Source organism: Oryzias latipes, chromosome 2 (assembly GCF_002234675.1).
Source record: "Oryzias latipes chromosome 2, ASM223467v1".
NCBI lineage: Eukaryota > Metazoa > Chordata > Actinopteri > Beloniformes > Adrianichthyidae > Oryzias > Oryzias latipes.
The window spans coordinates 22,788,384-22,812,157 of NC_019860.2; the positions used below are offsets into that span (position 1 = coordinate 22,788,384).

Below are 23,774 nucleotides of genomic sequence, written 5' to 3' on the forward strand. Positions count from 1 at the left end.
TCCACATTACAGCTGGCGCGTGACGGTTAGGGCTTCTCGTTTGACCATAACAGTGGTGTTTGTGGGTGATAACACGATGGGATTTATTGATTTTGACAGAATCAAGTTAGAACAACCGGAAGTTCTCAATAACTTTTACAGAACTAACCGGCCAACCTCAGAGAACCCTGGGTTTAGAACTCTCACACTGAAAAAAAAATATCCTTTTCAACAGTTTATATAGAAATCTAGATATTTTTCATTGATGTAAGTAAAAAGAATCTCGAACTAGTAGATTTCTTGGTGAGATTTCCCAAAAAAAGTTTTCCTTCTAGGACAAAAATCTTGAAATTCACTATTTACACTCATATTTAGGTATGTTGCTATAATATAAAAGAGTATTACATATTTAAAGAAAAAAAAGTTTATGTATGTGACCCCCAAATATATCCTATTTTGAGCAGGAAAAAAACATCCTAATTTCTATTTTCTCCTTATTTTAAGGACTAGTTATTTATTATAGGATAAATTAGACATAGACGTATGTTTACTTACAAACTTCTGTCCTGTTGTTAAATGCATTTGTTCTGTTTTAAATGATTACAACAAAGTTTCCAGTTTTCTAACAGGTCAAGTCTGTCTTTTGAAACTTCTGCTTCAAAATATTAAAGTAAAAACAACTTTTTTTCTTAAGAAATGTTGCCTAAAATAAGATGTTTTCAAGAACTGTCGAGTTCAGTTTGGGACACGTGACCCTTTTCAGTGACTCGGTTGGCGAGTGGAGTACAAAGCTGACATGGCGGAGCGATGCGAGGCTTCTCGTCCTGAACCTCCAATCCTTCACTTTTGGGGTGACGGGGATGCCAGAGTTTGTTCCGGCTACTGTCAGGTGAGGGCGGGTAAAACCTGGACAGAGAGCCAGGGAGCCAGTCAGCCTGCCCAGGGCCTCCTGAACATTGTGATATTTATCTTACTTTCATCAAGACGATAGCAAAAAAATATCTTCTAGTTTTATTCTTATTTCTATTTTTCCCCTCTCGGGTTAAAATTGGACAGCAAACCGGGTCACAGAGAGACGCAAACACTGCAGAAGTGGTTGTCATTCAGCTCCCACAGTAGGTGTGAACCTCTCCGTACTGGGAGAATCTCTGAATGATCTCATGAACCAGACATGGAGATGGGATTAGCGATTTTTGAAGAGCTCTTCAAAATAAATAGACCCAATCTCTAAACACGCCCTTCCATGCATTGAGATAAACACAGATACCGCTCCATGTAGCGATCATGCCAAAAACATTTGACATTAGCTCCTCCCACCAGCGGCTGCGACATCAACTTTATGAACACATTTTTGGACGGGCGTCAAGCAGCAAATTCGCTGCTCGGCGAAAGTTGTTGTGTGAATGCAGCTTAACAAATGAAAAGTTGTATTTACTTAAGAGTTATGTCAACCAGTTTCTCACAATTAGATCAGTTAAATATAAACGAAATAATAAACTTAGTTCAGACAATAAGTTTTAAGTAAATCTGATGAAATTCAGATAATTAAATACAAATTAACTCAGCTATGTGGATGTTGATATTTAGCCCCCCAAGCGGGGAGATATAGAAAAAAATAGTGTCTTCCAATCCGGAAGTTAGTACCGCCTAATGACGATATCGGTTATCTATGTTAGCGCGTAGCTGCTTGGAAAAAAACACAACCTACGGTTTATAATTTGAAAAGTCCTGCAAGAGCACTTTCGGACACCACTACAGCTTGAAATGGCCCAACAATTGTAGCGATATGGAGGAGCCAGAGGGCTAGGGAAGCAAGCAAAGTATAGTGGCATGCACCCCGTTTGGGTACCCATAGTACCCACTGCTCTACCCAAAGTAGATCAGGGGTGTCAAACTCATTTTCACTTAGGCCCACATCAGCATAGTGGTTGTCCTCAAAAGGCCAGATATAACTTATACATGAAACTAAATGTAATGAAAAACTACTCCTTAATGTTAATAACTCATTATTTATTTATTATAACTTTGTAATGTGACAATTGCAGTTGCGTAGAAAACATATGTTTGCTTGTTACTCCAGCATAAATCCTTTTAAATTAGATCAGATGGACAGTGTTTAAGTCCTAATGTATAGTCGCTTAAACCGACATTTAAAGTCCAATTCCTTCTAGATGTATTCAAATACACACTGATTTTTAACTTTTATTTGAAGAAATTAAAAGCTTTTATGCTCTCGTGCCATATTTGGCCTGCGGGCCTTGAGTTCGACACGTGTGAAGTAGAGGGTTGGAGAGAGTAGCGGTTGGTTCGAGACGCATCTAAATTAGGGGAGAGCAGTTCCCTTGAGGCTGGTCAAAAATGGAACGTACCATTGTCGTTCGCATGTTAGGTGTATTGTGTCGTATTTGCAAGTCTAAGTTGTAACGTTTTTCTAAAGGCATGCTGCAGGCGACAGATCCCACCAAACACGTATTCAACACGCAAGAATAAGAGTGAAGTAGGTGAGATGCAGGCGCGTCGTATGGATTGTTTTCATTTTTGATTCACCCCACCCCCAAAAAGAATACATCCTATGGACGCAAGGTGCCTATTAGAGCTGTTTCATGTGGGCATCCTACAGGCACTTACAGTACGTATCACGTGCACACCCCACGCGTGTAGCATTTGCATACAGTTGGCGCCAGTACTCGCACCTTTACTAACGATGCTTAAGAACACCGTGCGACAGCATCACCTGCACGTCAATAACGTAGGTTTGCCTTTCAAAGACTTCACGACACACTTACCACACGCGCAACAATGGTACGGTCCATTTTCATGGCGTCCCTTGAGTTGGCCACAGGAGCAGCTGTGCGTCACCGGTCCCACCGGTGCTTCTAAAAACATGGGTGGGACTAGCTGATGTGACGTTTCCACACAGATCCTCTCCCGGAAGTGCAGTGTGAAAGCAGACGGAAAGTTGACCTTTCCCGTCTGCGTTTCCTGACCACAAATCAGCCCAGATGTTGATTGTTTTGAGGTAAAATAGCAGCAACATTTCACAGCAGAGCTCCACAGTGAACAGACTCTTCTTGACTATCAAGGCTGGCGGTATTTCTATTCTTGCCAACAACAAAAGTTTGAGCTGAATTTGCGTCACCAGACTCTGATTTGTGTTATGGCTTTGTCTTAACCCTCTTTTATGAGCAGAAGCGCGTCTTAGAATCATCTGTGGGCGGATTTCTTTCTAGCACAGATACTTTTCATGATTCTGCATCCTGTTCCTCATAAGCTCCTTTTAAATTCCTAATTTAAAATAAAATGTGAGCATCATCACAAGCCTCTCCAGTTCATTTTTTTTCAGTCCTTGAACCGTCCTAAAAACAGAAACGTAGAGTTTGCGGCATTAATTTTCTTCTTCCGATAGCCTGCAGTAACCCCCAGTAATTTGTTTCCAAACATGGAGAAGTTCTTTTCTGAACTGGAAAGCGAGCAGACGGCTTCTTTTTTTCTTTTTCTTCTTTTTTTTAATCAGGATCCCAGACGATCAAAGCTGTAATTGAAAAAGTTCAAAAGTCTGGAGCAGATAAATTAAAGAGAAAATTATCACTTTAGCTTCGAAGGGATGTCAGAAAAAAAAAAGAGATTTCCTGCAGGTTTTCTTTGTAATTTTCCCATCATTAAAAAAATGATGAAATTGAAATGTTTGTTTGTTTGTTTTAATTGAGAGCATGAAAATAACAAAAAAAAGTATTTTCAATGTTCTGTAAACATGATTTTTTTCTTACTTTTAAACTCAACAGATTAGATCCGCTTCTGAAGTGATGACCTCACATCACCCCGTTTCTAAATCGAGTATCGACTTCCTGCTACTTTAGGACAAAGTTTAAGGTTTGATTGTTTTTAAGTGTAAAAAGGTTTAAAGTCTTTCAGTGATTAAAACAATAGAGACATTTTAAAAAGAGCTGGTCAAACTCATCTATACATTTCTGTCCTCATCAGGGCATAATGCTAACGTTTTTGTGTATTTGTTTTGTTTAGACCAAATGTGTTCTTACATTTGTGTCCCATGTTGTTTTATTTTGTCAGCATAATGGTATTTTATAGTTTTTTTTTGTTTTTTTTATAGCGTTTTAAAATGTTTTTGGTTTGAATTTGTCATGCGTTAGTTTAGGGGGAGGGGCTTGGACTCTTTTGTCTTTTATCGTTATGCTTCCGTTCATGATGTTTATTGTTTGTCAGTTTGAAATAATTAAATCTATATTAAAATAAAAAATATTAAATAAAGTAACAGTAAAGCTGTCCAAACCAGTTGCAACTATTCCTTCTTTGTTGCCTCTGCAAGCATTTATAAATATATGAAAAAACGTTTTGTGTTTTGTAGAAATTGGTTTTGCATAAACATAGATTCCTTCCAGAGAATAAAAGTCACCTGCAAAGGTGTTGAACAGCAGCAACTTTTCATTTTTTTTTGTTTTATTAAAATGAGTCAGAAATACTTCAGATTCCGTCACAATTGCAGGCAGACACACTTATGAATTTCCCCGGGTGAATGACGGAAACAACCAAGCGTGCAGAGAACTGTTCCAAAAAGGAAAGTAAATCAAAATTATTCATTCTCAGAGAGGTCGGAGTGTGAAATCATATTTGGAAATTAGGCAGATTTTTACTTTAAGACGATTGCTATTGTGAATCTAACACACATTTGGGTCTGTTGAAATAAAAAAAGTCAATACTGAGCTCCATCTGAACCTAATTGTTCTGTTATTTTTGCATTTTTTTAAATGTTTTTCCGACAAAAATACTGATTTTTCTTTATTTTTCTGAAACTCTGGCTCTGATGATAATTCTAGTAGAAAATGACCTCCCACAGACGCCAGGCTGAGGAAAATTGTCAGATGGGTTTCTGTTTTTGTGTGTTTGCAGGAGCTGTTTACAGCAGAGTGCAAGTTTAAAGAGTCGGTGTTTGAGAACTACTATGTGATCTACAGCTCCATGCTGTACAGGCAGAAGGAATCGGGCCGGGCCTGGTTTCTGGGCCTGAACAAGGAGGGCCAGGCTATGAAGGGCAACAGGGTCAAAAAGACCAAACCAGCTGCACACTTCCTGCCTAAACCCATAGAAGGTAACCTTTCATTTTTGTGTGTGTGTGTTTGATGTGATTTACTCATGCGTGTCGTTTCATCCCTTCAGTTGCCATGTACCGAGAGCCGTCGTTGCACGACGTAGGGGAGGCGGTGCCTAAGCTCGCAGGGGTCCCGCCTTCCAAAAGCACAACCTGTGAGCCGGTGGTCATGAACGGAGGGAAACCAGTCAGCAAACCCGACAAGGGGGGGACATAACCCCGCCCGCCCACCCGCCCGCCTGCGGCCGAAGCCACAAACACAGCCTTGCCCCACTGCTGCGCGCTCACTAGACAAAAACTGCAACAACAGGTAAAACAAACAGCGGCACGCTCTGATTGGACAGCGCTGGGGCCCCTCGTTCCCCCCCGCCGTCTGTGCTGGTTGGGCTCTGGGGGGAAGAAGACAGACTGATGTTTGGGAACTGAGAAGATGGATGGAGAAACTTGAGAGTGAAGCAATGCCATCCTCACACACTGTCATTTATTTTTTCTGACAATCCATCAGAATAAGGCCTTGTTTTTTTTTTTTTTAAAGAAAAAAGAAAAGAAAAAAAAAAACCCTGATAGGACTGTTTGATTTCTTCATGGAGCCAAAAAACTCTTCGTGCAGAATATTCAAGAAAGAAAAAAAAAGCCTCAGCAGATGTTCAGTTCTGCTGATTCAGAGCGCGCAGTCATTAATCAATTAAGACTCGGAGTGTTCTACATGCAACAACACCTGAAAAGGAGGCGAGAACCAGAAGAGAAACGCGTTTGCATCCTCCGGGATCATTCCTCCAGACCTGTAGCAGCAGAAAAGGGTGCGCTGGTGTCCGATCAGCGCGGTAGCAGTCCAGGGTTTACAGAGTAGCAGATATCATAGAGTTTAAAAAGGAGAAACGGCGTTCCCCGTCCTTTTTCTAGATGCCTTTCCCAAGTACTTGAAAAGCAGAAATGTTAGTGAACAGGGTAAGGGACGCTGAAGCCACTGTGTGCAGAACCGAAGCATCTCTGACCAAACAGCTAAAGAGGTTGTAGGTGAAGTTTTGTTGAAAAACAAATCCAGAAATTATCACCTTATTTAAAACATTTAGGCGGACTGAAAATGGTCGATCTGACTTTGAATTGCACAACAAGTTAGAGATTCGAATCATGTTTACAAAATGTTGAGATGAAATGTTTTTTTATTTTAATTTTATTAATGTACCAAAGAGAAAGTCAAAGTTTGGTTTCCGTTGCAGATCGGACAATACCTAAAAAATAAAAAAAATAAAGGTCAGTTTGCAATCATTTGCGAATTATAACCCACCATAGGGTTAACAGAACTCATTCAAGCTAAAAATATATATATATATATATATATATATATATATATATATATATATATATATATATATATATATATATATATATATATATATATATATATATATATATTATTGGAATTCTCTTTGAATCTCACTAATAACCTTTTCGGTTCCATTTTTACGATTTACATCACGGACAACATTTTTTTTTCCAGACAGAAATGAAAATCATTTTATTTTAAAGTTATTGCCTTTGCCTAAACAGGAAAATAAAATTTTTTTTAAAATAAAACATCACATCGGTCTCTTAGTTTCACCAAATACCAAACCCTTCCTGATAGTTATTTTATTTTTTAAATGATGAACATTTCTCAATGGTTAACTGAACAGAACCTTCATGAGGTGCTGAGACTTTTCCTCCAATTGGGCTTCAAAAGATTCGAAGCTTCGAGGCTTCAGACCAAGGAGGAACAGAGCCATCTGGTGGCTGAAAAATGTCATAACCTTTGAAGAAGATCTGGACTTAAATGTTTAAAAATGGAAAAAACAAAAACAACTGTAGTATTAGTATTTTTTTTTAAATTGGTGAAAATCCACAACTGGGGTTATAGAAGAAATTTAGAGTTTTTTTAATTAATTTGCCATCTTTATTTGGTTAATACATACTATTATCCCTTTACATGTCATCACATAAATCAAAATATATAGGGAAAACCTTTTTTTAAATACAAAACAGGACTAAAATGATTTAAAAACACACAAATTTGGGAGGTTAAGAAGAAGCCAGTGATTGGTAAAATAATTTATATAAAAATCAAAGTAATTTTTAATTAGATTTTAATGTTAGTTAGTTTTAAAGTTTTATTGGAAACAAAAAAAAAAGCATCTTCTCAAAGTTTTCCACACAGTGGCTTTAAATCGGAGGCTGGTGGCCTTTGATGGGCGGACATCCAGTTCCAAAAATGTAAAGTAAAGATGAAAAACAATAATATTTAATTAAAGAAGTGATATTAAAAGTAGTGAAAAAAGAAAAAGAAACAGCACAAAATGATTCCAGTCCTGACTGAAAATCACAAGCATTGAACTCTCCTCTCACTGTGAAAGCTTCAATCGGTTCTGGGATCAGACTCTGTTTACTCGTCTTTGTTTGACCGCCAGAGCAGGCGCCAATTAACTCCTCCAAAAGGAGCTGCGGCGGTCCGTGGCGAGGCTGGGAAGATATCCGTGATCCCAAACTCCAAATTAGAGTGAGTGACAACGAAGCGGACGCACATGAAAATTCATTTTCTCAGGAGGACGTCTGCTGTTAAGCGACGACAACAGACACTGTGCTTCTCTTTAGCTTTGAATTCCAATTTAGGCACCGAATCAGAGGCAGAAAACACGCAGCTCGACGCTGAGGATTAATGACCCGTGTTGCCTCAACCACAAAGACAAAGCGGCCCTGTCGCATCAAAGCAGCAGCAGCAGGAGCTGCAGGAGCTGCAGGAACAGGCATGCAGCGAGCGGTGCAGCAGGTGGAGGCTGCACGGCTGCACCGCCTCCTGATTGACCCTGAGAGATTTGTTTTTTCGTGCACCACATCCCCCCCCCCCCTCATGTTGTGCGCTTGTTAGAGGATTTTGAGAGGAAATAGAAACAGAATGTCAGATTGTAAAATGTGCATTATTAGAGAAAAAAGAAGAGATTTTATCCGAGTGCCTCTGCTTAACAGGCGGGTTGGAAGCAGTCTGGTTTCGTGGTCGTGTCACATCAAAGAAACGTGGCTGTGTCTGTTTTTACTGTGTCTCACGTAGAGTTAAAAAAAAAAAAAACAATAAAGAAGGAAACCCTGACAATCAGGTATGCGACAGCCCCTTTTTGGGTTTTCCAGAGTTTTTTTCGGGAACCTGCTTCCATTCGTTTGTCAGGTTCACCGCATTTTTCCAAAGATCCACTCTGATAAAAATTGTGTTTTTGTTTTGTTTGTTCAACATGTTTTTGTAGCATTTTTTTCTCATAAATTAAGCTTTAAATTGCATTTCTGAACAGGGCCGGATATAAGGGGGCCCCTCCAAACCTAACTTAAAAGAAGGAAAAGGTTACGGAAAACAATAAAATAACTTTTTTTTTAAACACAAAAAAACATCAAAATACAAAAATCAAATCAAATCAAATAAAGACAAAATAAAAGGCCAGGATGGACGGATGAAGTGCAAAAAAAAAAGATTGTGCCTGTCCCAAGCCCGGTTAATTGCAGGGAGTAATGTCAGGAAGAGCCTCCAACATGAAAACTTACAACACATACTGATGTTGTACCTGCACCCCATAGTTCGAGCTGATCAAGTCCCGGCCTGTTTCGGAGGATTTCGTAATTCAAGTCAATGTGAATCAGGAGCAGACAAAAAAAAGCACTTGGAAGAAAAAGATCTTAGAAAGCTCCCTGCTCGATCCATGTACGTCTTTGTTTTGCTCGCCATTTTTCTTGCAGCGCTAATGCTAGGTTAGGGGTGTGAGGGGCTTTAAGCTAGTGGGAGAGAGTGTAAACAGAGAGCTCTCAGCAACGGGAAGGAACTAACCCCGCCCACAACTCTGAGGGGAATTTCTAATTATATCATACAAAGTGACACAGTTTTATTGATTCGGACTAAAAACGGCATAATTATAATGAAAAAAAACACGAGTGGAGGTGTTTTTCTTGTTCCTGGCTGTGGACCAAAGACTTCACAGCTTCTGGTTCCGGCAACAACGCGCAATCACCGCCGGCGTCTCCAGAAGGGGAGAGAGAGATTCCTCCCTACCGAGACGCTGCCTTTCTGAAACATCTCTCACGGCGGATGAGGGGGAGCCGATTTCAGTAGCAGTCGCAACAAGCCGGGCCGCGTTCGAGTCCCACTCACAGGTCGCACGCCATGCCGCTCGGAAATCAGAAGTCAGGAGGCACGAAATGACAACAGCAAAGCTTTTATGACCTGACCCCAGCAGCAGCAGCAGCAGCAGCGGCAGCAGCAGCAGCAGCAGCAGCAGCAGCAGCGGCGGCAGCAGCAGCAGCAGCAGCAGCAGCAGCGGCGGCGCTGCACTTCAGAGCCGCAGGAGCATGTAATGGTTAGCACTCGTGATGTAGCTCGTCTCCCTCAGGTTTTTTGTCTTCCTTTTTAAGTTCTTCCCCTTTCAAAAGGCTCTGGTGTCCAGAGGCCGCTCCCTCCTCCCAGCTGTTTCCGTCTGCCCCTCCCCACGCGGACCCTCCCCCCCGCGCTTCAATTATCCTTTGATCCCCAATCTTCTGTTCACTCCAACCGCCGCCGCCGACTTCTGCTTTCTCGCTTGTTGTGTAAGCGCGCAGGCGTGGAACCGGCAGTCCCCCCCCCCCCCCCCCCTCCCACCATGTTGCATGGTTAAAATAAAACAAAAATTCTTTCACTCTTTTTTACCGACTAATTTCAATAAAAGATCCGATACTGGAATTAAATCAAAGAGACGCTTTAAAACAAACGCATGTCTGACAGGAAACACTTGCCGCATTAATATTTCACTCCGTTGGCCGAGGGCTGGAAAGAATTATGAGCTATGAAGATGCATGACAGCCTTATTATTATTTGTGCCCCTCTGGGTCTTCGTTTGACAATTACAGATTTTATGAAACCTTTTGGTTTTTCATTTTAAAGCCACCAGATGATGATGATGATTCTAGGTTCTGGGTTAAAAAAAACAATATTAAAAAAATCTTGTTTTCATCCTTTTAACGTCTGCGCCCTTCTAGAAAACTAAACTAGGTGTCTGTGAAACAGGGTATGTCTGTCTCGCCACTGTGGAAACATGTTTCTGAAACGCTGGTACATGTTCTAAAAAGGATTCAGACCCACGGCAGCGGCCTGCTGGACGCTCTCTGCAAACCACGCCAACCATGAGCTGAAAGCCAAACGTGACTGGTGCCAACTCTGAATCTGTCTGTCAGTAAATGTACAGTTACCTTTACCTATCTATTATGCAAACTGAGTTTGTCTGCACTGTACAGTTTGTGTCTAATATATTGTATACACACAGAAAATATTGAAAATATTGAATAAAAGGTTTATAGAAAGGAGACATGACTGGATCCCTCTGTTACTGTCGAGTTCGGCTAAATTAAAAACATGGACGTTCAAGTTGGAAATATAAAAACAACTTTTTTTTTATCAAATAAAAAAAGAAATAACCAAAACTAAAATTTTTTTATTGATTTTACTTAATATAAATGTTTTCATTCATTTAAAATAGCACATTGAAGTTTCTTGTTATATTTTGTGCATCATTTGTGTTTAATATTGATTATTTTCTCTAAGAATACAAAATATAGTCCTCAATTATATGTGTCTGCACAATTAAAGCTATGATATATTATTTAAAACGTGATTTATTATTTACAGAATTTTTGAAAAGAGGTTTCATATTTTTCGGGTTTGTATCCATTTATTCTTTTTTGAATGAAAGTGTATATTATTAATATTTTTTATGCAAAAACACGGTATTCAAAGGATAAAATGACATTTATCATCAGCTAGCCTTCGTGAGAAGAAACCAGGAAACGACTACTTTTTTACGTTTTTCCATAAAAGTTGTTCTGTTTTTCCGTTAATATTATTTTTAAACATCAAAGTCCTTTTTATTTTGATAAATTGTCTTTTTTAATATTGGAAACAGGCAGATGATATAAGTTTTTGCTTCTGTCCGCGTATTCTTTTGAGTTTTATAATATTTACCTTTGATTAACCTAACGATTTTTCTTCTATTTTTATTATTTTGAAAATAGTTGACATTATTTTTGAAGTGGCTTTCTTTATTTCCTCAAAATGAAGGAGAAACTGAAAGAAAAACACACAAAAAATGTCCCTCTACCACTTCAGCACCACAGACAGCTCCGTGGATTCATCACAGTTCAGCTGCTGATATTTGAAAGCCTCTCCAGCGGCCTGGATCCTTGCTTTCCTGGATGTTAGCCAGATAAAGGTTAGGTTCTGCATCACATCCATCCATCTAAACATCCTTCTGCTCACACAAGAGGGTGCCTTTGGACAACGAACCACTAAAAGTACTCGCCGAATCTCAGGATTTACATTTATTTTCTAAACTCTTCATTCAGACTCAAGCGACCTTCTTCAGTGACGTCCATGTTGACTGGAAGAAGACATAATGAGGAATTCTGAAAGGGTTTTTCTTTATAGAGCTGTTTTAAAACATCTTCTGCATCTTTTCTCGTCTTCAGCCAGAGAAAAACAAGTTATTTCCAGCTTCCTTTATAACTATCGGAGCTTTTTCAGTTCTTCTTGCGCCTTTGCAGACGAGCTGCTGCTTCCCCGTTTTATGAGTTTGCTGATGAAACCTGACCAGGTTTTTAAAAAATTCAACAACAGCGTCTCTGGATTCAGCAGAGAGCGCTGTGAGGGTCATGTTCTTTGACTTCTCCAGCGCCTTCAACACCAACCGGCCAGCTCTGCTGAGAGAGAAGCTGGAAGGGGCCGGAGTGGACGGACGACTGGCTGCATGGACGACCGACTATCTCACCAACAGACCACAGTATGTGAGGCTACACAACTTTGTGTCGGTGGTGGTGGTTTCCAGCACCGGGGCTCCTCAGGGGACGGTGCTCTCACCGTTCCTCTTCACCCTTTATACATCTGACTTTACATTGCTGTTGTTTTTCTTTTTTCTTTGCACTGATCTGCTGTAGCTATTGAATTTCCCCAACATGGCGATCAATAAAGAATATCTTATCTTATCAGAGACTGATGAGACTTTTAAACTTGAAAAAAACTTGAAGTGGGATTTGTAATTTTTGCTGCTTTTTTAAATCCCACTTTTGTGCTGCAAAACCCCAAAATCTAATCAACTCTTTCTAGTTAATAGTTTAAATGTTTTATTTCAGCTAATATAAGAACAAAAATAACTTTTCTGTAAAACATAGTGACCTTTTATTGTTCTGTTGAGTCAAATCATGTTGAAAACGTCTTATATGCTCTGCAGAAACTGGCTTTATTTTCTTTTTTTCCTTCATTATTTTTAGTTTTTTCTACGAATTCTGATTGGTTTTGTTCCATGAAAATACATTTACTTGGATTTTTTTTATAGAATTTATAAGACAAACGTATGTAATTTTATTCTTATCTGAAGATGATGATAGTCTAGAAAGTATAGTTGCAGTTCTCAAAACAGGTTATTTGAAATATAACTACTTTTCTGAGCAAAACATTTTTAAAAACATTTTCAATATTTTCAAATACGGAGTGTTTTACATCAAATCGATTGCTTTTATCTTCAGGAGTTTATGTAATTTTAGCTTCATCTGCAGATGTTTTCACTTATACCAAGAGGAAAGCCTTCGTTCTTGTTTAGTCGAGTTATTTGATCTTGAAAACATATTCTTACATCGTGTTTTTAAGTTTTATCTGTGAACGGTTGTTTCAATCAACAGGTTCAGTTGAGTTTTATTTTACTTTTTTCACTAATTTACACATAATTTTTAAGAAAATGTATCTTGAAATGTTTTCTTGTAGGCTTTAGGATGATTATAGTCCAGAAATAGTCTTCTATTCAGACACAGTATGTCCAATTACCAAAGTAAATCACATATATTTGAGTTTTTATATTTTCAAGATTTATTGTCATCTTATCAGGATTATAATGATTCACTTTCCCCACAATTTGGTTCTAACCCCAATCTCTATGGTCACTTTTTTATGGTTCAATCTACAATTTATGTTTAAAAAAAACTAAATATTCAAAAATATTCAGGTGTCACATTTTCAAACCTGGTGTTCCGGAAAAATAACTTTCCTCCTAAAATAATTTATAAAAGTTTATATAAATACTGAATACAAGATGGTTTTTATCTTTTTATAGGTGAACAAATCAGCCAACACAACTAGTAGAATTTGTCTTGGTTAACGCATTGTGCTGTTCTTCACTTTTAAGACTACATTTAATCTTAAAATTGAATATAAACACATTTTTAGGCATATTGCTCTGAAATTCGGAAATAAAAATGTCCTAAAACAAGCTTGTATTGTTAAAAAAATACATGATCTACCCTACTTAGGCGCCACAACTATCAATGTTTCTAGACAATGAGGAAACTGTTTGTAAATTATGAGTCATTAGAAATGTTACTTAAACAATATATTGAAGACATTTTCACTTTTAAATTCAAATTAATTTATTTATGTGGCAATTTTCCTGCAAAAAAAGCACCTCAAAGAGATTTGCATAATAAAATAAATAGTAAAAAATTGATAAAAACATCTTTCATTAAAAAAAACATCCCACAAATACAATAAAAAATAAATCAAATTCATCATTAATAATAAACATGACAACATTCTACAACTACTAGTATATTTATTCCAGAAAATAGACAAACATTAAGTGATATTTTGTGTTTTTAGTGTGTATAATGTGATGAAGCAATACATAGCCTCATAAATAAATTCGTTTTTTTAATTAGCACAGCACATGATTGACACTTTAAACGTGAGGATAAACGTACGATTCGGTCTATTGGTTTAGAACCGAGAAATGTGGCGTCCCTACAATCTGACAAAGACAAATTCTACTAGATCTGTTGGCAGATTATTTTTTCACATAAAACATCCTAGAACCATCTTTCATGTTAATGTTTTAAAAACAGGACAAGAAGAAGCGTCCAAACCCTCAAATCCAACATTTGCCTCCTCAGATCTTTACTCTTCGTTAAAAGCCACGCCGTTGATCAAAACGCCAATTTACGACTCGCCTTCTTCTTCCCTCCCCGAAAATCAAATCCCCGCAAAACAAACGAGGAACAAACCGCCAGCCGCCCCGGAGGGAGCTGAGGGGCCCCGGGGCCGGGCCGTAAATCCACCACCCGCCGCTCCTGGAGACAGGAAGCTCATCAGTCAGAAGCTCCGGCGGGGGAGCAGAGCCAGACGGCAGACACCAACAACCGCCCCAGACAGATTGGCAGATTGACAGGCCGGGAGAAACACGCGTCACCCACGCCGCCTCGCCTGGCCTCCTCTGAATGACAGGTGAGCCGCCAAGCACTATAATTAGCTGGATGGGATTCACATTTACATATGGAAATGTGATAGAAAAAAACAACTAAATCTAAAAAGCAACCCAAAAATATATATGTATATATATATATTTATTATATATATTTTTTCAATTAAAGTTCCGGTCAATACTCCTGGTTGTTCAGCTTCACCTCAGAAGATCCTTTTGGGGTCTGGGCCTCATCAGGCTGAATGTGATTCATTGCTGTTCAGATAAAGAGCAGTTTAATAAAAGTAAAGAGATGTTAATGAAAGATTCACGTCTGCATTCCTCCCATGGCGCTTTTGAGGCTCGTCAGATCAATATCACAACGAGAGGCAATCTTTTTTTATTTTCCAGGGAACTAATCTTTTCTTAAATCCTTCGTGGGGTTTGAGCTTCAAAAGATTTTCCTGCTGAATTTTCTTCATTAAGACCATGATTTGATTTAAATCAGAGCAATTTAATCATCAAATAACAGATTTCACTAAAAAAATAAAGGTGTTATAATAAACGAAGTTCAGCTTTGCTGCAATTAAGTCCAATTTCTATGTTTGCATTTTGCTCATTTCAACCAAATCAAATTTGAAAACAAAATAAACTCAAATATTTATGGAACAAGTTTTAACCCCCATCATTTTTAGAAAACATGAAATAACGAGTTAAAAATACCTCCACTGAATAAAAGCATCCATGTTAAGTAAGGGTTAATGGCCAACAAGGTGTGTATTTTTAGAAATAACGCACGACGTGGAAGCCTTTTTACAAAAGAAATAAATATTCAATCAGTTTTTAGTAATTTATTCTTGTAAATTTTATTTTTGGATTGCTTTGTTCACAAAAAGTGGATCATTTGTTAAGTTATGCAGTGGAGCGCGTTGTCATGGTAACATCCGACCTGCGATCTCGAATGCAGCGGCAAAGAAAAGCGATGTCTATGCTGATGATCATGATGTGTTAAATAAAGAATCAGGGAGAAAGTTCTCCTCTTACTGCTTGTTTTTGTCCAGATGATGAAGCTGAGTTTCTTTTTTGAAGAAGCCGGCGCAGTGATACAGAACATTTAAGATATATGACCGGAACTACTTTTTTAGGTGTGCATTATCACTTTTTAATGCTTACCCAGCAGCCAATCAGAATTGAGTATTACGCTGAGCCACGGTATAACCCAAAGTATAGATTTGAGGATAAAATTGTGAGCTCAAACCAATCCCACATCATAATCCCCCCACCCCTGTAGGTCTGAGGAGAATCTGCTGAAATGGGGTCTAGTGGTGACGGACTGAAAGGAGAACGTGTCTAGAAGCCGCAGTAGCATCAATTGACCGTGGAGAATTCAAATTATTACGTAAAGACAGTTATTTTCCTGGAGTAAAATACCATTTTTTTTAAATTCAGAATTGGTGTTTTTGCTTTCCTTTTTGTTTTTATAAAACAAAATATTTTGGGTTTTTTTTCTACCCATCGCAGCAGTTTTGTAAATCATGACGTGAAATCCACCACTGTGGACACTGCCGCCATCTTGGCGGGGACATAAAATGGACAAAAGAGCCTCACGAGACCAAAGCCAAGAATAACGTATCAAACAAAGGGCCACACCCCCTCAGCAAACAAAATAACGCTACACAGATTAAACAAGGATTTTAGAACCAGTCGAAGAAGTTTGTTTAATTGTTCTACGTCAAATGTGGATTTACCTACTTCTACAACCAGCCACCTGGTGGTCACATTGGGAATTGACCTGCTACCAGCCACTTTCATTTTCAATCAAGCTTCAACCTGGAAGTCAGAGGCTGCGGCTTCGTTTTGCAACCATCAAAGGCTACACAGCTTTTGTCTGTTCCATTTGTGGACTTCCTGAGGCATCGTCTCTTTTAGCTGTCTTTTCAATAGAACCTGCTTTTCTTCAGATTTGCTGCTGTCACACATTAAATCTGTTAATAAAGCTGGACAGGAGCCTGGAGTGCTTTACATTTATTCAGACTTAACCATAAAATCTTGAATTCAACAAAAAGTTACATGACATTGTTGAAGCAGCTTTTGTTTTTTTAAGTCAAGTTCTGGTGTCTCACACCACTTTGAGGGGTTCTTTCTGCTAAATGTCTTATTTTATTTTTTTTATTAATAGAAGAAAAACTAAAGTCCTTTATTTTGAAGGATGAACCTGTCCTAATTACTTTTTTGCAAATATAAAGGAGCTGTTACTGCCTTGCTCATACTCCTCAGGGTCATTCTGCATCATTCCTTCACCAGATCTTCAGGTTGACGGATGGACCGGGATCTCCTCCAGATGTTCCTGAACTCTGTCAATCCCAGCTCAGCCAAAGTCCAGTTTTTCCTCATTCATTTTCCTTCCCTGAATTGCAACTGGTCGTTAGAAAAGCAGCTAAACAGCAAATCAACATGTTGTCGTCAGAGCAGAGGCTGTCTTTAAATCCCCATCAGGTTGGGGTTCTGTGGGGCGCACAGGAGGCCCAGCGTTTTCAGACCCACTTGGGAGTCCGCTTGCCTCACTATCATCAGGCGCCGCCTGTTCAGACGCTGAAGGGTTTTCATGGAAACCGTCAGCTATCACGCCACCCAATAGACCGTCAACACCACAACGTTGATCTTTGACCTCCTGGTGACGTCCCACAGACGGTTGGGAAGCTCCTGAGCTCTCGGAAAGCGGCTCTGCATACGTTTGGTTTTCCCTCCAGGTATAGAGGAAGTTCTAGTTGTTTTGTTTGCTCCTCTCATGGGAGGATCCGTTTCCTCAGTTTTCCCATCATCCTTTGGGCTTTTCCTCTTGCCGTCACTTTAAAATCACAGATTTAGGACAAACATGAGGGTGGAGCGGGGACCATCTTTCTCTTTAACACCTTCAAAGTTCATCCCCTGTACAGGCACCTCTGCCCCCAAAACACCAGAGACTCCATGCACTACTCCTTAGGACCTGCCCTCCACCCCCCACCCCGTTAGGAATGCTCGACACAACAAGGTCGCCATTTAGAGCGGCAAAAAAGCACCACGACAATGGGCAGGGGAGCCTGGAGCCAGGTAAAACACGCAATCTGAATACTGATCAACCAATCAGAGCCTGCTCTTTCACTGAGTGGAGGTAGGTGCCTATTGGTTGCTATGGAAACCAAAGAAGCATCCGGTGAAGGAAACGGAGGAAGAGCCACTGAGAGGGAAAAGATAATGGGTGACGACAAAGCTCATGCATTGAGGGATCGGCTGTTTTGTGACTTTGAATTGGCATTGAAGTCTGACAATGATTTTATTGTCCTTTTAATGTAGAACAGAACAGAACAGAACAGAACAGAACAGAACAGAACAGAACAGAACAGAACAGAACAGAACAGAACAGAACAGAACAGAACAGAACAGAACAGAACAGAACAGAACAGAACAGAATAGAATAGAATAGAATAGAATAGAATAGAATAGAATAGAATAGAATAGAATAGAATAGAATAGAATAGAATAGAATAGAATAGAATAGAACAGAACAGAACAGAACAGAACAGAACAGAACAGAACAGAACAGAACAGAACAGAACAGAACAGAACAGAACAGAACAGAATAGAATAGAATAGAATAGAATAGAATAGAATAGAATAGATTAACTTTCTTGTGTGTTCAATTAACAAAAAACAATTTTGGATAAAGTAAAAATAATTTAAACTAATAAAATTGAGCAAATTATTCAAAATAAAAGTATTAAAACAGCAAAAGAATTATTAAATACATAAAAATTACCGACTGCAGCACATGAAAATATGCATTTATTATTATTAAAAAGACCATAAAAGAACACATTTAAGCCCTTTTTACTTGACTATACTAGAAAAATACATTTCTAATGATAAATAATTAATTTATCGTTTAATTTATTGACTTTAAGTAGGTAATCTTTGATGGTTTTTTTTAACTTAGCTAATTGCATGTTTATATTTTAACATGTTTGACCAGTGGAATTAGGTTCTTGTATATTTATTGCTCACTTTATTGTAGAGTTATTTCAGATTTTGTTCATCATAAATCATTTCGGTCTCTAAACTGCCCAAGGTATTACAAACAAAAAACAATCCCAAACAAACTTATAGATTTTTTTTATAATGGTTAGTTAGGTACAAGTTTAAAAAAATGGAGGAGGAGCTAAAGTAGATCTTTCAGGCTGGAAAACTGTGTTACAAGTCTTTTCTTGCATATTGTTTATATTTTTGCTCCAGTATTGAGTTGTGCTCAGTTGTGCAAACAATTACTTCACAATACAGTCATTTGTCATTTTATTCTCTGTGCAGACCTTTATTTTCTTTTTAAACAAGAATCTGGGGTCTTTTTTATGTGGCCATATATCAAGGTTAACATGGATAGAAAAAAGCAAAGAATTGTATTACTTGTATTTTTGTCCTTTTGGCTTTCCATACATGGCTTTAATAGGCAAAAAACGTTATTTTTTGAGTCAACTTAACTACATGTAAATGTTTTAAATCACCATTGTATTTTTGTCTCTTTTGGCTCTCCGTACATGCCTTGAAATGACTAAAAATGTTAACTTTTTTCGTCCAACTTGTCTACATGTAAACGTTCACAACGTAAACGCCATTGATCAGTTTCCTCCAGTTTCTTCATTTAGGAAACTAGTACTAAAAAAGTAGAAAAAAGCTAAAGTCTGTCAATCTTAAAAAAGAAAACAGAGTCACAAAAACGACAAAATGTATATTTTTTGTTATTAATGGCTTTCCATAATTGCCTTAAAAAAATGCCAAAAATGTTTTATTTTTTAATCCAACGTTACTGAATGTAAATGTTTGAAATCACCATAGTATATTTGTCTCTTTTGACTCTCTGTACTGCCTTCAAAATGCCAAAAATGTTTTATTTTTCAAACCAACGTCACTACATCTGAATGTTTGAAACTGTAAATGAAGAAAGTGATTGTTTGGGACCTCCAGTTTCATCTGTGACGCCCGTTCTAGCTTTCATCACCCTACAGAAAGAACTAAATTACAGCTTTTTGTCTCTCTGCTTCGGCAATATTGTTCTCAACTGTCATGCAAATGAGGAGCATCAGAACGGAAAGAGATAGGGAGAATTAGAATTCGACGGAGAGGAGAGCCGACCTCCTCTGCTCCACAATAAATCTGACCTTTGTCGCTGGAGATCATTCGGAATTTAGATCATCTTCCAATCAAGGATCATCAATTTTGTTTTCACAGCAAGCCCCTAAAATCATCTTTGTGAAGCCTGACCAGCACACAGGTTCTCTCTGCACTGAGGCGCAGATTCATACTAACTTATCAGCAGATGATTTCACACCAGAAGCCGTCACGAATGTCCTTGGGGCTTCAATGCTTTGTCGCCACACCTTTGGGAATTTACCTCCATCTAAACATTGTGTCTGACCTCTAAAAGGGACAGGAGAGATTTCCTTTTTTTTTCCTCTCCCCTCAAAATGATGAGAATCACAACAGCCGGTTTATCTAAGAGAAAGAGGCAGCAGAACCCAGGAAAATACCAGCATTGAACGTCTTCCTCTCATCTCTGTTGATCTGAAATGTTGGTAGGAACAAATATCTGTGCAGATGCAGCCAAACAGAGTGTGACCTCCTTCTCCTGCTGCCATAAATCTCCTGGAATGTAAGGAAACCACAGCTTGGAGGAGGCAACTACAAATGATTTTAGGTATGCATGGAAAGGATCTGCGCCGAGGCCTCGGTGGAAGACAAATCCCACCGTGGGAGGACAGAAAAACCTCAAGCGATGGGTTAGAGAGAACTGGGGCTCCTCAGAAGGAGTCTTAAACTTCCGGAATGAAGCACCGTTAAAAGAGAAAGGAGTTGGAGCTCAGACCACCAGTAGGTCCGACTCCATAACGTAAAAATATTCACACCCTGGTTTCAAAATGCTCTTTTAGTTTTTCAATGCATTCTTTTAATTCAGACGGATTTAATGATTGGCTTTAGAGGGCGGGTTCTTACAAATTGAATGTTTTCGCTCTGTTTTTAAAAATAAAAGAATAAAAAAAACCTTCAAAACCAGGACTAAACTAAAAACGTCTCTCATAAAAACACCAATGAGCTGATCATGACCTCAGGGTTTGTTCACCTCAAAGCCCCGCCTTCCTGTCCAGAATTTTAGGCCAATCAGAGTGTACCACGTAGTTGCACTTCCTTAAATGGCCACTAAAGGCGGAAAAGAAGTAAACGAGTAAAATCTTCTTCTCTTCTTTCATGTAAGACAATTTTTTTAAACTTCGGTCTCTTTACGGAGCTTCAAACTTCACTTTTTTTTTTTTTTTTTTTTTTTTTTTTTTTTTTTAACTTGTCCTGTCCAACAGCTAGGCAGACAGATGAGAGCTGAGGGCCTCTTGGGTTGGACATATTTTACTTTAACAAGAGGGGTTATTAATCTTCAGACAAACCAAAGGTATGTCTGAATAAACCCCTTTTGTAATTGAGGCCAAACTTTATTAATTTCAAACATGTCTGAAAATCTTTGGTGTTGGACCGGACGGAAAAGGAAAGAGGGGAAGAAGAGAGAGGGATGTTAGAGAGAGGGGGGGTAGGGGGTGATAATAGGAGGGGAAAGGGGATAAGACCATGAAGCAGCATAAAGCAACAAGTTTACTGGTTGTTAATCATTATGGTAAGGTTCAAATGTAAAAAAAAAACAAAAAAAAAAGGGCGGAGCCTGTCCACACACACACTCAAATGTTATAAACACACTTGTTAGTTGCAAAAATGTCCACCTGTCGACATGTACACAAAACAGATAGTGTTCACACGCATACTTATGCCTTAAAACCAACTAGTGTGAAATATTTCAGTCATTCAGTCTGTTGAGCTGACACCTGTGCTCAGGTGAGTGTTTATGTTCTTCTAAAATGGATGGTGGAACGTGAAAAGAAGGAGGGAGAGTGCCCAGCCATCCCCACCCCAAGACCCCCACCGCACCAGCAGCGGCAGCCGGATTCCCCCCACCACCACACGGGAACCGGCAGGGAACAACCGCCGCCCGGGCGACCAAGCCCGCCACCCAGGCCAGGGCCAGCAGGGCCGCCGCAAGGCCCCCAGAGCCAGAGAGCAGGGAGGCACGGAGGGAAAGAGGGCGCCGCCCCAGCCCAACCAGGAGAGCAGCCCCCCCGCCGCGCCGGGAGAACCCAACGCAGGGCCCCACCGGAGAAGGACGCCCACAGCCCCAGACGAGCACCCCACCACCACCCAGGAGTTCCGGGCATCCCCCCGCCCCAACCCCAGGTACGGGCCAGGACCCCCCAAGGGAGACCCACTCCGCACTCCAGGCAGCCATCCGCCCGGCCAACGGTTGGTCCAGGGAGGAGCGAGGCAGGGGCCCGCCGCCCCCGCCCAGGAGGGGGGAACCCCGGGGAAAAAAGAGGGCCCACAAGGGGTGTTGTAAATATGGCCCGACCAGGCTCGGCCACAGTTGGAAATTTGGCGGGGCCCAGCACTCAGGAGCAAGGACCAGAACCCACCCCCCAGGGACACGAACACCCCGGCTCAGATGTAATGTGAACCCCCCCACCGCGCGGAGAGAGCACCGCCGGGCCCAGGAAGCCAGCACCCCGGGGACACAGCCGCCGTTGCAAAGGGGCCCGCACCCCCCACCAGGGAAGAGGCAGGGGACAGATGGTCCTAGGTCCCACCTTCCTTGCAAAATGTGTGTGCGTGTATGTGTGTTTGAGAGAGTGTGTGTGTGCATGTGTGTGTGTTTATGTTGGGATGTATATATTGAGGGGGGAGGGGTGTGTGTACTAAGGGGGGTGCGGTTAAAATTGGCGGGTAGGGCACTAAGGGGACGTCTCCTGATTACTCACAGTGACGTCCCCTCACCCTCCCCACCAAGGGGCCCTAAATGTCTAAGGTGCGGTTAAAATTGGCGGGTAGGGTGCTAGGAGGACATCCGCTGCTTGCTGGCAGTGATGTCCAAGCACCCCCCCTACCAAGGGCCCTACATGTCTAAGGTGCAAATAAAACCGAAAGAGGGGGGGCCCACTCCATACGGCAACCATAGGAGGGGGGTCACTGCCTAGTAAACCCCCCCCCAAGGCTCATCGCAGGCTAAGCCCCCCACCCCCTCACCCTATTATGAGGTTATATGAGGAAGGGGGTAAGTTGGGGACAGATGATAGACTGTCCCCCGGTGGTCAAACAGCCGTCCCCCGCCCCCCCCCCCAGCAAGGGGGCCAGGCCCACCCAGCCCCGGGGCCCCACCCCCGGAGGCGCAGACACCCCAGGCCCAGCACCACCACCCCCACACAGAGAGAGGGGAGCCAGAAAGCGCCGGCCCCCCCCGGAGCAAGCCCAGGCCCCCACCCCCAAACGCCGGCCCTAGAAGAGCTCTGGTCAGGCCTCGACGGGACCGAGGCAGCCAACCGGCCGGGGAAACCGCCGATGGCCTCAGCGGAGACCCCGACCCGTCAACCCCCCCTGCCCCGTACCAATAGTGGCCCCCCCCCTCCCCCAGAATGCCCCCCCACAGGACAGGGCCGACAAGACCCCCACCCCACCCCACCCCCAGACCCCGCAGCCGAAGCGGATGACACCCAGAGCGACCGGGGGCCCCAAGAGGGTTGTCCCGTCCCGCCCCAGAGCCAGGGAAGGGCCGATCCCAGCCCCAGGTGTAGACGGGAAGCCCATCCAGCGCCGCTGGGCCCCCCCCCGAGCAGCGCCCCCCGTCAACCCCCCCCAGCACAGGCAAAGGGACCACCCCCCCAAGCCAAGCCAGACCACCACCCCACCCCCCCCACCACGCACCCCCACACCCAAGCCCAGAGGACCACGCAGCGCCCCAGGCCGCCCCACCCAGGCGCCGGACCCAACCCCCCGACCAACGGAGCCCCCACCACCCCCGGCCAGGCACCGGAGGCCCCGACCCCCACCCCGGCCCACGGCAGAAGGGCAAGGAGCAGCGACGACCATGCCCCCCCCACCCCCTAAGTCACGGAGTTAGCTATGGGAGACCAGAGAGACCGAATTCTTTCAAAGTTACTTGAACTTTGGGCTGACATTTTTTCCAAGCTGATATGATCAAGCAGCAGATTTCTGTGTTGACTTATATTTATATTTTTTTTGCTTTTCCAATTTATTAAAATAGTTTTTTTAGCAATGCAAAGAGTTATGAAAATGATAGAGCCTAATCCTCCTTCTACATCGATGGCACTCATGTCACCAAGCACACAAAGTGACGGTGAAGCTGTGATTGAAACCTTAAGCCAGACTGATAGATCGGCACATACCTGCTGCCAGAGAGCCTGGACAGGCGTGCAGAACCATAGTGCATGCATGTAATTGTCGGGTAGATTACTGTCACAGTGCTGACAAATGTCTGAGTTACTGAGACCCATCTTGAACATCCTCTGTCCAGTGTA

The 23,774-nt window shown here is 41.3% G+C and overlaps 1 protein-coding gene across 3 annotated transcripts in view; it reads left to right on the plus strand.

Annotated features, from left to right (window-relative positions):
• The window catches only part of LOC101166036 (fibroblast growth factor 14-like), a 64,870-nt gene extending 59,116 nt beyond the window's left edge, over nt 1-5,754 (plus strand). For all 3 annotated transcript variants that reach the window (XM_023966232.1, XM_023966241.1, XM_023966235.1), the window contains exons 4-5: nt 4,885-5,083; nt 5,152-5,754. In XM_023966232.1, the coding sequence (XP_023822000.1) occupies nt 4,885-5,083; nt 5,152-5,300 (348 nt within the window). In that variant the 3' untranslated portion in view covers nt 5,301-5,754. The remainder of the gene's footprint in view (nt 1-4,884; nt 5,084-5,151) is intronic.
• The last annotated feature ends 18,020 nt before the right edge of the window (nt 5,755-23,774 follow it).